The 14,605-nt window shown below is 35.1% G+C and overlaps 1 protein-coding gene across 1 annotated transcript in view; it reads right to left on the reverse strand.

Moving 5' to 3' along the window:
• DPH6 (diphthamine biosynthesis 6) overlaps positions 1 to 14,605 on the reverse strand; it is a 235,670-nt gene that overhangs the window by 113,494 nt on the left and 107,571 nt on the right. The window contains exons 9-12 of the mRNA XM_034417936.3: positions 13,656 to 13,800; positions 11,114 to 11,245; positions 5,734 to 5,863; positions 1,669 to 1,837 (exon numbers count right to left, since the gene is read on the reverse strand). Of these exons, the coding sequence (XP_034273827.2) occupies positions 1,669 to 1,837; positions 5,734 to 5,863; positions 11,114 to 11,245; positions 13,656 to 13,800 (576 nt within the window). The remainder of the gene's footprint in view (positions 1 to 1,668; positions 1,838 to 5,733; positions 5,864 to 11,113; positions 11,246 to 13,655; positions 13,801 to 14,605) is intronic.

Consider the following 14,605-nt stretch of genomic DNA (forward strand, 5'->3'; position numbering starts at 1 on the left):
GGAAAAAAACTACATATGAAAGAGATTAATTTCACTGCCTCGAAATCTAGAGGAGGAACAACAGACATTAATGTTCTGCTGAGAGGCTGAAGTTTTATTGAAGACAAATTTCTATTAAATGTATAGTAATATTTTTTCAGAAATATTCTTCCTAAACGTCATATCAAAAATGATTAAATTTTTAGATGTTGATCAAGATTATAATTATAGCCCTTGATATATTTTAAACTATCAATATATTACAGATATGCTTAAGTTATATTGAGTGATATAAGGATATACACATTGTCTGTGGAAAGAAAGGTATGTGCAAACAAAGTGTTTCAATAAGTAATATGGAACATTTATTCTAAAAAAAAAAAAACCCAATTTTTTCTTGTCTTACACAATGTGTTGTATGATATTCAATAAAACTCTGGGATGAATGCACCTGTGGTTTGACAAGACAGCATCTTTCATTCTACAGTATATGAATTAAATTCATATACAGTTTCCTTTGGGAGTCAGAAAGCAATTTTTTGTACATTTTAAATTGTAGCATTTATGAATTCTCCCTGCTATTTTAGTGTCAGAATTCAATTTTGATATAAGAATAATATTCAAGTACAAAGCCTGCTAAAGAAAGGTATTTTCTGCTTGGTTGCCTTTAAAAACTGTCCATGCTCCATATACAATTTGAAGTCAACTTCATTATACTCCAGCCAAAACAACTTTGCTTCCCCCGCTCTCCAAATAAAAAAAAAAAAAATCATTTTTGGCAATATCAAGAAAGAAAGTGAAAAAAACAACAAGAAGATAGTAAAATTAGAAATGAATTTATTGGGAGTTCAAGATATATGAAACTTACTGACAATATTCACAGTATTTATGACAGGGTGTTTAATCTTAAACTGGCAAATATTCATATTATTTACTCTGGTATAGCAAATGGTTTTTGGGAGCAATAGCTAACAAATACTACTACCTTCCACACAAACTCTTTCTTTCTCTCCAGGACTACTTATCTGTTCTCACTTAATATAATGAATACAGTATATCTGATAATGATAATTATTACTGTCTTAGCATAGAATACAACCTAAAACACAAATTATTTACTTTATAAGTGCCATATAGAAGTGCCATAAAGTCTTCAGTGTGATAAAAACAGCATATAAGAATTATGAATTCTAAAATAAAAAATAGAATTTAAAACAAGCAAGAAAAATTGAGGGAACAACCCAATTTAGCCCTACTATGGGAATAATTTCTAAGAATGCAAATTAAAAAAACCAGAATAATTATTTTCACAGAGATTATTACATTTACAAAACAGGCTTTACATTTCATAATCTACTCCGTACTACGATATCTTTTTCTTGATTTCCCAATTTATTTATAAACTTGAGCATTTATATATTTGCTTTTGTTGAATATTAAATCAATTGGCATTGCTATTGTAATATAATCAAATTCATAATAATGAATTTGATAATAATATCAAATATTATTAAATTCCTCCTTCCATCTTGCTCGACTTTAAGCTATAAAGTTTAGATTGTTTTCAAAGGAAAGTAATGTAAAGAGCTAATATTAACTGATGTTTAAAATGGATGGTGTAATATTACAACACGCACATTCAAGGAACTTCCTGAATGGAAAAATATTGCATAGATGAAGATGTCTTACCTGTATGCACTGACTGTAAGGACCAATATTGGCAGGAGCCCAATGAGAAATGCTCTGTACATGCATCACCTGCTTCTGGGATGCATCAGAGATCATTTTATCATCCTTTTGGGCAAGGCAGTCCATCTGAAATAGCAGGTCTTCCGTCAATGGAGCTTCAACACAAACCCTAAAATAACAAAAACAAAAACAAATGTACGGCAGCATTTGAATGATATTAAACTGTCCCTGAGTTCTGGTTGCTGTACTCTTAATATCCCTAAGATTTATACCAACAGGGCAGAGATGGAGGATGAGAATGAGCAAGAATTCTTGAGATCCCAGTCAAGAATCTCACTTGGTCCTTGCTACTTCTCCAGTTTCTCTTCAGAGTAATCTCTGCCATCACTGAGAGAAAGAACAGGCAAATGGAGAACTTTGTATTCTTGCTTTGCTTTTGGTACTATTAATAGGTTAAAAGAAAACAAATTAATAGGCAGGGACAATAAGAAGCAGAGCTAGGAGACAGCAGCAGATCACAGATAAGGATGGTAGCCTTGGAAGTTATCAAATGTTGCCCAACCCTGACTGATTCAACCATTAACTTCATTTCACACTCAAGTACTTTTGTGTAGCAAAAACTCACAAAAGATTAAATGTAGATTTATTCCTTCCATTTGTTGAGAAAGGTGATAGTCAAACAAAGTTTCTTACTGGATGAGGATCACAATATCAGCTAATTTCTTCTTCCTCTGCAGCCCTCAGCCTTCTTTGATATTTCTGAGTGTCCTCTAATTCACTAGAGCAGTTTTCACGGAGCACAAAGAGGCACCAAAACAATATGGAATTTGGTAAAATATGCCTATAAAATATCCAACTAGGAATATTGGTCCATGTAACTCTGGACCTTATTTGTTGATTATGAACCTAGTGTTTCCCATTATTATTTCCAGAATCCTTTTCAGTGTGCAATACTTTATTATACGTCTTTATTTCATAGCTAGAAAAGGCCCTGCTAAACTCCATCAACTGAATGTTTTTCTCTGCTCGCTTCTTTTATAATATAGGAGAAACAGTAAAAGAAGAAAACAGTGAAAAAGAAGGACTAAGGCTGATATGGTAGCAGTGTTCCAATATTTGAGGGTCTGCCACAAAGAAGAGGGAATTAATCTATTTTCCAAAGCACCTGAAGGCAGGTCAAGAAGCAATGGATGGAAACTAATCAAGGAGAGAAGCAATTGAGAACTAAGGAAAAATTTTCTGACAGTGAGAACTATGAATCAGTGGAATGACTTGGTTCCAGAAGTTGTGGGTGCTCAAACACAGAAGAGATTGGACAACAATTTGTCTGAAAGGGTGTAGGGTCTTCTAGTCCAACTTCCTTGAGCAAGGGTTTGGACTAGAAGACCTCCAAGGTCCCTTCCAACTCTATTATTCTGTAATTATTATTACTATTAGTATTTTAGGAAGGCCAGAATGGGGATCCATAAAAAGTCCTTCTCAACTGTTCTTTCATAGTTCAAGAGCAGTCCAGAAGATTGTATTGAAGTGTATACTTTCTATAGGTTCAAGCGCTATAAATAGAGACGTAAAACATAAATTCATATTTTTGTGGCTTCTTCTCAATCAATTGTATATTAGGATAACACATAGATTTTGTGTAAAGTATAGGGCATGATATTAGTAAGAAACACACTATTTATCTCAAAGAAATCTACAATGCAATGAGTTTCACAAAGATCCAATTACTAGAAAAGCTATTACTAAGTAAAGAGAAATATATCTTACTAAATGAAATAAGTAATAAAGCCCTCATCTGGAAAAAAATATCCCAAAGAGATTTCTTCTTAAAAAAGATTTTATGTAGCATTAAAAATATTTTAATTGTACAGTCCTTATTTCATTAGCTTTATATATTAAAATGCTTATTAAAAAGGCAGGAATGAAATATATTTAAAGATGATTTTAAATTAAGAGGAATAAGAACACTGCTGTGCTGAATTCCCTCTTAAAATACAAGATGGCAAGTTCAGTAGAACAGTATGCCTAAAAGTATTTTTAAACCATATATTGGCTCTACAAAATAGGGTGCAACATTTGAATGTTTTTTGTAGGTCTACAAAATAGGGTGTAACATTTGAATTTATGAGCTCTTCAGTCACAAAATAAAAGGAAGAATAAAAAGTGGAGATGAAAAATTAGGCTAGGATTTAAATTACAGATCTTGGTAGGAATGAAAAATATAAACTAAAGCCAGCTCATAGTGGCCACAAACGACTCCCACATCCTAAAACTGTTAGTTACCACAGACACAGCTTAAAATACTAACAACCCCCCCCCCCCGGGTACCCTAATTTTTAAGCCTCTTTCCTGATGAAAACTTCTGGAATCTTCAGGGATTTGAACACCAATTTGTAAATCCAGAATTAGCCCAATAAATGTTTTGTGTTAAAACTGTTCTAGAAAAAGTAGAAAGAACTTTATTCTAAGGAATATAGCCATATTATTGCAGTGATCTTAATTAATTCATCTGCTGCTTTAATGGCATTATTTTCAATATGTTTTCTATTCTGATTTTTTAAGTTGAAAACTGTCTCGTGTATTTGCATAAACTGTGAGGTATAACTCCATAAAGTAAACAATACATTTAAAAAGAACATTGTACAGGGTACTTGCTGTTCAGCAAAAGTAAAAGTTGTGTAAAAGCTATTTGTTAATAACACTGCATTAAAAACTGCAAGGGAAGAGCTTTTCTCATACAATGTTTTTCATATTCAGTTTTTCCCTATTCACAGAAAGTGATATAATGTTAAAGAAGCTGATGTTGAAAAGAAAGCACCTCACTTCCCGTTCATTCTTTAAGAGAACACATTTCTTTAGCATACTGGTTTGGTCTACTGAAGATCAAGAAGGATACACATGAATGAGTTTGTTCAATTTGTTAATGAAATGTCCCTACCATAGCGGAATTATCTGATAATGGCAGGTTATAAGAACAGTCAATTAAAAAAGGAAACCTTTCAATTTTAACAAAATTAGCGAGGCACAAAGAAGAATATTTATTTATTTGAATTTATATGCCACCCATCTTGCAGTTCAAGTGCTTTCAGAGATAGAAATCTTGGCAGAGAACAAGATGGTTTCCAAGATGGACTTAGCTGTCCCAGTGATAATGTCATTATTTAGAACTATAATCTTTCACTGAGCATTAGCTTTCTACGTTGCTCTTAATTTTCAATCTGCACATCTTATCTTCTCTTCTATAATTGAACATGCCTTCTTTATTAATTTAGCAAATTCTGTGCCTGATGCTTATCATGTCAGTGTCTTCTAAGCTGCTTTACTCTTAACCTTCCTTACTGCATTTGATGGGACAAAAAATAATGGTGCTTTTGCCAAGTTAGAATGGAAAAGAAGCAGGAACACAACAATACAGTATTGCAGGCTAACTCTGTCCACAGAATGGAGTTCAATCCTGATGGGGCTTGAGGTTGACTCAGCATTCCATCCTTCTAACAACAATAAAATGAGGACCCAGATAATTGGGAGCAATATGCTGACACTGCAAATCGTCCAGAGAGTGCTGTAAAACACTATGGGGCAATAAATAAGTCTATAAGCTGTAATTTATAGGGGGATGATAGACCATTTTGCTCACATTTTTTAGAACACATTACTATTAGATCACACTTGTTGGCTAGCTAACTGATAATTAGTTCAGAATTATACTTTAATAAAGTAGATTTGGGGACATAATTCAATGGTGAAAAGCATGGACTCATTATGAAGCAAGATACTGCATTAAAACATCTATATGATGAATCTAGGATAACAGAATACAAATTAGGTTCAGTATCAAAAGATGTTTTTTTAAAAAAATCAGAGACCACATGCACTCCTGATGCAGCTGCTACAATAGAGAATAAAAGATCATGTCTCTGAAGAGAGACATACAAAAAGGTGAAAGGAAGCCCAATCCAAACACAGAGAAACCAAGTCTGAAGAAAAGTCATAAATAAAGTATTAGTAGCAATGAAGTATATTCCAGTGTACCATAAATATAAGGCAGCAGTAGTATGAACCTACCTCGCTGGAGGACACAAATCAAATGCTGTCATATAGACTGAATTTATCACTGCAAAATCGGCCATACTCTTCATATACAGATGGACCAAAATAATATCTGTCAATGCCAATCCTTTTAAATTCATATGAGCTGCATGTGGAAAAATAATGCAGCTGTTAAAGACAGAAAATAATAGATTTATACTAAAGGATACAAAGAATATATCTATTTTTTATTTTTTTTACAAAAAGCTCCCCTTGAACCAAAGCACAACTGAAGCTGAGGAACTTAGAGAAATAGAAACTATTCTGATCAGTACAATTTCTTATATAATACACGGGCAGATTCATTGAATTTACTTCCTAAACCAACTTGATTTTGTTTGATCTTGAACATTAAACTAGTACAAATGTTAAAGAAACAAAGAATTGAAAGACATATTAAATTCCAGTGCAGCTGCCTCAAAACAGGTGAAGCTATCATAGTCTTAATCAAATCTACTTCCTAATGAAATATACAATCTACTAAGCATTTACTAGGAAATCATCAAGTTATCACATGATTTTAATATTTGATTTTGTGTGTATGTGTGTCTATGTGTGTGTATTACTTGCGACTGAAGGTCAACAATGAGGGACACATTTTGCCATATGGCAACATTTCTTTCTCTCCTGCTTAAAGCTTTGTCTTGTGAAATATTTTGCTAATATTTTTTAAAGACGTTTATTGTTTAAAATTTATTCAACAATTATCTTTTGAACAATAGAAATTACACTTCCCACAAAAATGACTCCAGACAATGTGGGGATGTAATTATAATAATAATGTGTTGGATGTAATGATTCCATCGCATAACTCATGAAGGTAGTATTCCCATAATCTTCCATTGATTAAGAGAAGTCTTACTGGTTGACTACTCTTTACATATCAACCTTTCAAAAACCTTTTCCAGAAGACTGAGGTATCCTCCACAAAATGTGGCAGGTTTTGTGGGGACTTCTGAAAAGACAGAAGCAACAGAAACCATTCTCCTCCTTTTAATGTACATTTTCATCAGACTGAAGGCTTTTCAATTTTGAAGGCATTTCTTCAAAGATTAATGAAGGATTAAGGCCTATTATTTCTCAGTCAAGTACTTGAATATTCAAGAGCCATATGTTCCTCATAAAGACTGCTCAGAAAATATAACTATTTCACCTGGCTCATGATAGAATTGGAGAGAAAATTGCTTGTGTCTGTCTACTTGATGGATTACTTTTTTGAATGTTGGAAGAACTTTATGAATAAATCTGCTTTAAAAACTAGAAGGCAGCCTAGCAAGGAACAACTTATAAACTAAACCTTGTAGCCTTAATGTAGAAAGTCAGAACTACAATGTATGTCTTGCAGTTCAGAACTAATTTCCACTTTAGGCCATTAAAACAATTAATTTGTTTTATGTACACTGAGAGCATATGCACCAAGACAAATTCCTTGTGTGTCCAATCACACTTGACCAATAAAAAATTCTATTCTATGCTATTCTAATTTTGCTACAAGGTTTATGTTACCTCCATCTTTATGCCACAGTATGTGGCAAAAAGGAGGAAAGGCAATCAGACAATCTGATTTTTGTAAGGAAGAGTTTTAACACATACCTGAAGAGTCTCAAGTAACTTTTGCAAAGAAACCTGGGGTGATACTTTTAGACTGTTAGCACCATAACTCACCTTTTTTTGAGAAGGCAAACTAAATATCCACAGGAAATGCAAGTATTCCCTGGATCAAAATGCATCAGTTCAGCAGAAATGAGAAAGAATACTTTAGATGTAAATCATTTGCCAAAGCCACCAGGGTTCTTAGCCTCCAGCCAGATAAAACTACTATTTTGGTTTAATTCTAATAAAAAAAAAAAATCAGGCAATGATGTATATTATTTGGACTGGCTAGGGTCATGAAAATATTACAAAAATCAAGTAAGTATTTTAGAGCTCCAGTTTTTCAATTTACATATTATGCCCAAAAGATTTATGTAGAACATTGCTCCTTTACCTACAAGCCTGATTACAACCTCTGTGCTGATTTCTCGGCTGTTAGGAACTAGCTTAAGGGCCCTTTAGGAAGCCTGCTGCCTTTTTACCTTGCAAAATTGCTCATGCTTCCTTATCATTCTGTATTCAGTCATGAACTCAGCTGCACAAGCCAAATGTTAAGATTTTATGAGCCAATACATCAAAAGTATGTGCGTACAAGAATACTAGCCTGCCCACTGCAGCCACTGAGAACAATTTCCATTTTTATGAATGAAAAGGATGCCAGCATAAATATTTATTTATTTAAAACTGCAAAAATACGGAGGGATTCAGAAGAAAATAGAAGCATTTTGTTTTATATCTCAATATCTTGTAAGGGCTTGATAGTAAGAAATCCAGCAACCACAATTCCCAAGGCATCAATTCTTTGCTTGCATTAAGTACATAAATGAGATTTAGAGCTACTGACCTAATCCTAGATGCCAAAATCAACCACAGCAACAGCTTTTTAGAGAAGTTAATTTAAAATTATGATAAAGGCAGTTTAGCTAACAGAAAGCAGACAGAATGGGAATGCACACACAAAAAGATAAAAGGAATGAAAACAAACTCAGCTGCCTTGTATAACCAGATCAAGGGAGAACATAAAAGGAATTCAGTCTAATCACAAAGGTAAAAATGGATGGATTTAGACTGCAAATTTTTGTGACCAAATGTAGCAATTCTTGTATAATAATCATCCAAGCAATAACTGTATGATGGACAATCTAATAATGGACAATCTAATAATCCTCTATCAGTTGGTCTTGGCACTTAGTAGAATATTCAAAATGAAAGTCACCTACTCTTATTTATTTGTCAAATGTATATGTGTATGGCCATCCATCTCACATACGAGGGACTCTTGGTGATGTACAAGAATAGAACACATTCAATATATAAAACATCATCTACGCACCTTCCGCCGTGCCCTTAAGACCTTTCTATTTCAACAGGCTGGCCTGGCCTAACTTTTCCCCTTTTTAAATTGTAAATTTTAAATTTGTCTTAACCATGGGGGGTGTTTTTAATTTGTCCCGGGCCAAATTATTTAATGTGGTTTTATACTGTCTTTTAAATTTTATAATCTATGTGTTTTATTTTTTGGCTGTTCACCGCCCTGAGTCCTTTGGGAGTAGGACAGTATATAAATCTAATAAAATCAAAATCGAATCAAATTAAATCATTATTACTATTATATTAACATTAACATTGCTGCGTTTCCCCGAAAATAAGACCCTGTCTTTATATTTTTTTGAACCCTGAAATAAGTGCTTGGCCTTATTTTCGTGGAGGTCTTATTATTTTGGAGCGCGTGGAGCAAGATGGGGCCCCTTTTGCCATCTTACCTGATTTCCAGCTCCACATTTAAATATTTTTGGGGAGGGCTTATTTTCAGGAGGAGGGGCTTATTTTAGCACATGCGCTCAAAAGCCCAATTGGGCTTATTTTCAGGGATGTCTTATTTTCAGAGAAACAAGGTACTATATCATTAACAATGGAGCTACTTCAATCTCATCAGTCTTCTGGAATCCTTCTACAAAATCAACAGGCAGAGATGGAACCAGCCTCACTTCATGAGTTGGGAGGATGTTCCATAAAGTGGACGCATATAATTACTTCATCCAAAGTTCACCACAGCTGTCACAAAAACACCTTCTCAAACACCTTCCCCCCCAAATGGGAGGTTAAATACTGAACAAACGTTTTCCAGTATACTGTGGTCCAGTGGTGGCTTGAAGAGGGGACACTCCCAGGCCTCCTTAAGCGTTAAAGGAACAATCTCCTAACTCAAAGAAGAATTCACTACTGCTGGAATCTACTCACACAACACCATCCAGGCCCTATCTCTTTCCTTAGGCCTAACAGGTTCAAGCTGTTCCCATATAATTGGGCAAAATCCTCCCCAGGTATCTCTCCTGGACCTGCAACAAGGCCAGCATCCACGTGTCAGTGAATGTGAATGATTTTTTCTGGCAGAAAATTGTTCCATACTATTGCTCTCCAAGCTCCCTCTTATTCAAAAAGGCACATCTCATCTGAAACAAGGCTGCAAGATGCCTATGAACAGATGCAATAAGGTTGGAGAAATATTGGTGCTTCATCAACCATATTTCATAGCATCTGTAACTCATTTTTGGTTAAATTCATTCCCTGTAAAAAGCTAGGGACACTCTACATAGGTCTTCTCTCATTTTATCTCCCTTAATTCTTCTGTGACAATGGAGAGTGATGAGATCAACAAAAGGAGAAAAATCCCATAGATATAATCTTATCCAGATCTTCAACAGTCCTCTTTTTCCAAATGGTGACCAAAGTTTCAAGTGGACTGTGCAGACCAGCAGGAACAGCCTCTAGATCTCTGTAAAATCCAAGTGGATCCATTAGTCACCAGAGATAGACCTATCTAATGGGTCCAGCCTCCCAGAAATGGATGGCAGCACTTGAGAATCCCATGATAATCAGAACCAAGAGCTTTCCCAGTTTCAAATCACAGTCATTGATCTGACAGGAACACCAGATGTGGTATGTGATCACTGACCCATGTTGGGCTCTGGGTGACCTGTTATAGGCCCATGGCCCTCAGGGTAGCCATGAACTCTTGAACTGCCTTAGGCCTGATTACCAGAGCAGGCAGATTGGAGCCCCCAAAGTATATAAGTCTGGAGAACTCTACTGCCAAACCAGAGATGGAGTCAAGGACTTCAGGCAGGGATGTTTCTATGCATTAGGGAGGATGGTACAACAGAAACAATCCCAACTGGTCCTAGAACCCATCTTATTTAACATCCAGTGAACTGTGATGTGGTGCCCCTAAAAGCCACAAGCAATTCTCAGATGACAATCATGGCATCTCTTTCCTTGCCTTAAGGTCTCAGCTGATGCCAGGCTTAAAACCCACCTGGGAATATCTCCAAAAGGGCTATGCCCCTTTCTGGACCTAGTCCTTACATGCCTTAGTAATACGTGCCAGTCAGCCCTCTCATCAATTATTAAATTGCAGATGACGAATGTTTAAAATAAGAAATGGGATGGCGAAGAACTGCCCAGGCAGCTAACTACTCATGTGGGCTGCCTAAATTCTCAGAAGAAACAAAATACTTTCTACTAGCTGGAGAGCAACAAGAGGAAAAGGAATTGCTTGTTGATATTTCAACTCGAGCAAATCACATAATTTATTCTCCAGAGCATTTTAGACTTCTTTACTTCATGCAAACTAAAAATGCTTTTAAAATTGCTCTAAATACATTTAATTGATTAAACACACTAATTACTAATTATTAATCCCTAATTAAAACCTATCTCTTCTACAGTTTATATTACACTTCAAAATGCCAAATAAAACTACCTTGGAGTGAGGAAAGGACATCGTTTGCCAATTCTTGTATGTTTTTTCTTTCCGATGGATGAAAGTATGTGCTGATGCCGGTTATCCACTGGTAACCCTTCAGAGACTTCCCAGAAAATTCAAGAGCTTTATCTATAAAGATTGAAAAATAAGGACATAATGAGAGAGCCAATTTGGTGTAATGATTAAGGCATCAGATTAGAAACCAAAAGATTGTGAATTTTAATCTCATTTTAGGCACAAAACCAGCTGGGTGACCATGGCCATTTTCTCTCTCTGAGCCTTTTAAGGAGCAGGCTATGATATCTAACTTCTAAAACTTTGTCAAAAAACTGGCAAAGACTTGTCCAGGCAGTCATCAGGAGGCATGCGCACGTGCACACACACACACACACACACAAATAATTTTTCACTTTATTTAGTTTTATCTACCAAAAGACCTAAATACTTGCTCTATGAATCTTCTAAAAGAAAAAGTAGATCATTCAATACATATGCAATAATGTGTAAAACAACTGACAAATGTATGGTTGTACTTAAAAGTCCATTAGAAAGAATGAATATACCCAGGTTTATTGCAAAGATTCTGATTTATTTATATATATCTCCTGATTTATTGCAAAGATTCTTTTATCTTTTCCAAAAAAGAGCGTACAAATCATAAATATTGGACCTAGGGTTCTATTCAATGAGTACCCAATGAGTATCCCCAAATGCTCTCAATATTTTCTCGTGAAAAAAAAACACAGAGTGTAGCACATTTCTATGACTTTTCTCCCTTCCAGACCCTTAATACCTTTAAATCCCCCAGAAAACAGTCCAGAAAGATAATATTCTTCCCACCAAACTATTAACAGGTTGACCTTTTTTTTTTCCATGATAGAATTTGCTGGATATCACCCACCATTATTTTATAATTTTGCCACTTCTTGAAGTATCATATTATACCAATTATAGGGTATGTATCTCCATATCCAAATGCAAAAACGTGATATAATGGGCAAATGCAGTCTTGGACACTGATGGATACATAACATGGGAAGTAATTTTACAAAACAAAACAAATGTTCCAGTTTTGGATTTGGATTCAGTTATGCCCTAGGCTGAAATGAAAAAGATTCCACTTGTTCAAAGTAGGTCCAGATTGCCTTTTTCATCTGTAGTATTCTATTCAGGCTGGGGATAACCTAACCCTGACTAACAGATTTTGCAGAGGGAGGAACAAAAACATGAAACAGGAAGAAGGGAAGAAGAAAGACTCACTTGAAGCTGATTTGATCTCATCCACAATGCATCACTTCAAACTATGATATATGCTGATCATATTAATGAGTGGAAAGTTGCATGATTAATATAAACTGATAGTTCAAGGAATTAAAAAAAATTGTTTAAATTAAAGACCATAGATTATGATATGCCAAGAAAAAGCTCTGTATAATTCTACTGACTACATGCTATCGAGTTGAAGAAGCTTCTTGGATGAGAAGTGAAACATCTTCAAAAAAAAACCCCAGAAAGTCCAGCTGCCTCTTGAAAAAGCACTTTTGAGACAACCATGACCTGGATGATTGAGCATCTCCATAGACATACATGCTACCTATTTTGGCCTGGATGAATGCATGGATGGAAGATTTTTCTTCTGTGCAGTTCTTCATTTAAATGAATGGGAATTTTCAGAATGGACAGCATGATTTTTTGGGGGAATGTCATTCACACAGATACATAAGTGTCACCATGCTACAGCTCAAATTTAAGGAGGCATGATCCATATCAATCAGAAGATCAATGATGGCTGCTGTAGCTTATTAACTCCAATCAGAAGATATGTATACAATCTTCTGATTGATATGGATCATGCCTCCTTAAATTTGAGCTGTGTACACCATGTATCTGTGAAAATGTATTATGTATACATTTTCTATCCATATCTCTAGTCAATGATGAGAGTAGTGAACATATCTTTAAAGAAAGCAACACACTGACTTATTTATTTGATTTAGGCACCATCCAACTTCTGGAACACCATAAGAGTGGGAGATTTATGAATCTTGGGAGAATCTTACATTCTAATTAAAACAGGACGGAAGTAACAGTAGCAATAGCAATAGCACTTAGACTTATATACTGCTTCACAGTGCTTTACAGACCTCTCTAAGTGGTTTACAGAGTCAGCATATTGCCCCCAACAATCTGGCTCCTCATTTTACCGACCTTGGAAGGATGGAAGACTGAGTCAGCCTTGAGCCAGGTGCAATTCGAACTGCCAAATTGCAGGCAGTTTGCAGTCAGCAGAAGTAGCCTGTAGTACTGCACTCTAACCACTGTGCCACCGAGGCTCTTAAGTAAGAAATATAAAGAAACATCTACTATAAATCTAATCTAAGGGGTGAACTATACAAAGTTCCTAAGAATATTAAATATTGAATGCTATATTGATGTTAAAATTAGTAAAAATTTTGTCTCCATGAGAAAAATTACAGAAACAAAAATCAGAAAACTGTTACCAACTGTCCATAGTGATTAAGGCAAGTCAAAAACTTACTTTCTTGTGCAAAATGTGGTCTTAAAAACTGCCATGTAATGCAAGGAGTTTCCTTTCTCTCATCTGAAGGTGGACAGGCACTGTCTTCAGTTTCTTTTGTGTCACATGAACATTTCTCAGGCAGAATTTTGCCCCCAAACTGTACCTGATTAAAAGAAACATTGCAACATGGTTTACCTGCAAATTCTAATTCTTGGATAAAAAGCTAATCAGTAACCAAGAGACTAAGTCCCTCCAGTTGTAGCGAGGAATTAAGAAGTTGCTACTTATTACTGAGAATGTGTTTCCAAGCAGAGTCACCAGCATACTTTCTTGGAGATCGATGTGACACACAGACATAAAACTGAATTGCAACCTAAGTGAACAGCACTACGTAATGATTTAATTTACTTAGGACAATTAACAGGGAATCATTATATAGATAAAACAATGCAAATCAATAGTACGCGTGGGAACATTCATCATGTTAATGATAATGGAGACAAGAAAGTGCTTTAAATGCAACCTTAAACTTTCAACAATATATATCTATTTAACTTTAAAAAAAACAAGAAGTTTTCAAAGTGAATTCAACAAGTTCCTGCCACTGTCTGCTGCCCTCTTCTGGTGTGGATCAGGTATTTCTCTCTCCATTTTTCTGCTAGAAAAGCAATTTCAGTTTATTACTAGTACTATGTATTAGTATTTTACTCACAAAAAGCATTTAACATAATCCACAGCATTAGCAGACAAAAGACACAACACTGGAAAGCTTCTGGTGAGCTACGTATTGTCTGCCAGAGGCCATTTCCTGAATTGCAACCTAAGTGAAAGTATACTATCTTGTCTGATCCACAAAAACACATTCATAGTATAACACAAATTAACATTCTTGTAACAAAAACCAGCTTCAATATTCACTTTACTTTGAAATGATATGTACTCTACAGATGTTCTGTATGAGGAAAAGC

This window comes from Pantherophis guttatus, chromosome 1, assembly GCF_059756535.1.
Source record: "Pantherophis guttatus breed Tessera chromosome 1, ASM5975653v1, whole genome shotgun sequence".
In the NCBI taxonomy this organism is placed as follows: Eukaryota; Metazoa; Chordata; class Lepidosauria; order Squamata; family Colubridae; genus Pantherophis; species Pantherophis guttatus.